The 1,471-nt window shown below is 50.4% G+C and overlaps 1 protein-coding gene across 1 annotated transcript in view; it reads left to right on the top strand.

Annotated features, from left to right (window-relative positions):
* Window positions 1-324: 324 nt before the first annotated feature.
* Window positions 325-1,471, top strand: part of ptger4c (prostaglandin E receptor 4 (subtype EP4) c) — a gene marked incomplete at its 5' end in the record, with an annotated part of 2,605 nt that continues 1,458 nt past the window's right edge. Inside the window, 1 exon segment of the mRNA XM_032531311.1 lies at window positions 325-1,179. Coding sequence (XP_032387202.1) covers window positions 325-1,179 — 855 coding nt within the window.

Below are 1,471 nucleotides of genomic sequence, written 5' to 3'. Positions count from 1 at the left end.
GAAACGTGTTCCTGGGAAACCTGGCTCGCTGCGCTCACAACCCGCACGTCACTCCCCTGACATCAGCACACAGCTTAAATACCCGTAGCACGGAGCAGTGTAAACACGACCAGGCATGCACACCTTCATATGGGAGCATCAGGAAACAGACGCACCACTGGAAACTAAACACAAGAAGCACTTCCATGTGATGCACTTCATGCTCTGTCCGAAACAGCCTCTTACAGGATGTACTTTTACACTTTATGAATGCCAAGCAGCACTCTATATAGCCAGAGCGAGTTTTCGGAATAAGGCAGAAAGTTCTTGCACTTAATAATGATAAACGGCACTCACGCGTTTGGAGAACTGGACACGAATGTTTCCGAGCCGCTGCCGCCTCTCTCTCTCAGCCACAACCTAAGCGCGTTCCCTGCGCTCCGGCTGGAGTCCAAGTCTCTGGTCATTTCAGCCACCATGTTCGCCGTGGGAGTCCTGGGGAACCTCATCGCCATAGTTGTGCTGTGCATCTCCAAAAAGGAGCAGAAGGAAACCACTTTCTACACTCTGGTGTGCGGGATGGCCATCACGGATCTGTTGGGAACGTGCTTCACCAGCCCGGTGGTGATCGCCACATATGTGGCTAACCGCTGGCCAGGAGGCGTGCTGCTCTGCCACTTCTTCTCATTCTCCATGCTCTTCTTCGGCTCGGCCGGCATGTCCATCCTGTGCGCCATGGCTGTGGAACGATACTTAGCCATAAACCACGCTTATTTCTACTCCCAGCACATAGACCGGACAATGGCGCGCTTTGCGCTCCTGGTCATCTACCTGGCTAACATTGTCCTGTGCATTATGCCCAGTTTTGGCTTCGGGCAACACATCAGGCACTTTCCCGGGACTTGGTGCTTTCTGGACTGGAGGGCGACGGATCCACTGGGAGCCTGCTACTCCTTCCTGTACGGCGGCGTGATGCTGCTGCTGATCGCAGTGACCGTTCTGTGTAATTTGGCGGTGTGCAGGTCGCTGGTGGGGATGAACCAGAGGACCGGGATAGTCAGGACGGAGTTGTGTGAGCAGGGAGGATCGCGTCGCCGCTTCCCCCGGCTGCCGCTGGTCACCTCCGCGGCGGAGATGCAGATGTTTTGGCTTCTGATCTTAATGACCATTGTTTTCCTGATCTGCTCCATCCCTTTGGTGGTAAGAACGACAGCTTTATTATATTTTTATTTTTCCATTGATACTGTCTATTCCAGAGATTTTACAACAAGGGGCCCGGGACCCCTAGGGTGTCCCCAGAGTAGCCCAAATGATTGTTATATAAAAAAATAGTAGAAATATAAATGATAAAAAAACGTGTACAAACACTTAAATAGGTAGGATAGCCACCCACAGATACAGTTTAGCTTAAGGATTCACTGTGCCACATTTTAACATTGAAATATGATATATAAATATACGAATGGGTCAACTATTATTATTTGAATAGCTT

This window comes from Etheostoma spectabile, chromosome 12, assembly GCF_008692095.1.
Source record: "Etheostoma spectabile isolate EspeVRDwgs_2016 chromosome 12, UIUC_Espe_1.0, whole genome shotgun sequence".
Taxonomy (NCBI): domain Eukaryota; kingdom Metazoa; phylum Chordata; class Actinopteri; order Perciformes; family Percidae; genus Etheostoma; species Etheostoma spectabile.
This window is presented reverse-complemented; position numbering and strand designations above follow the sequence as displayed.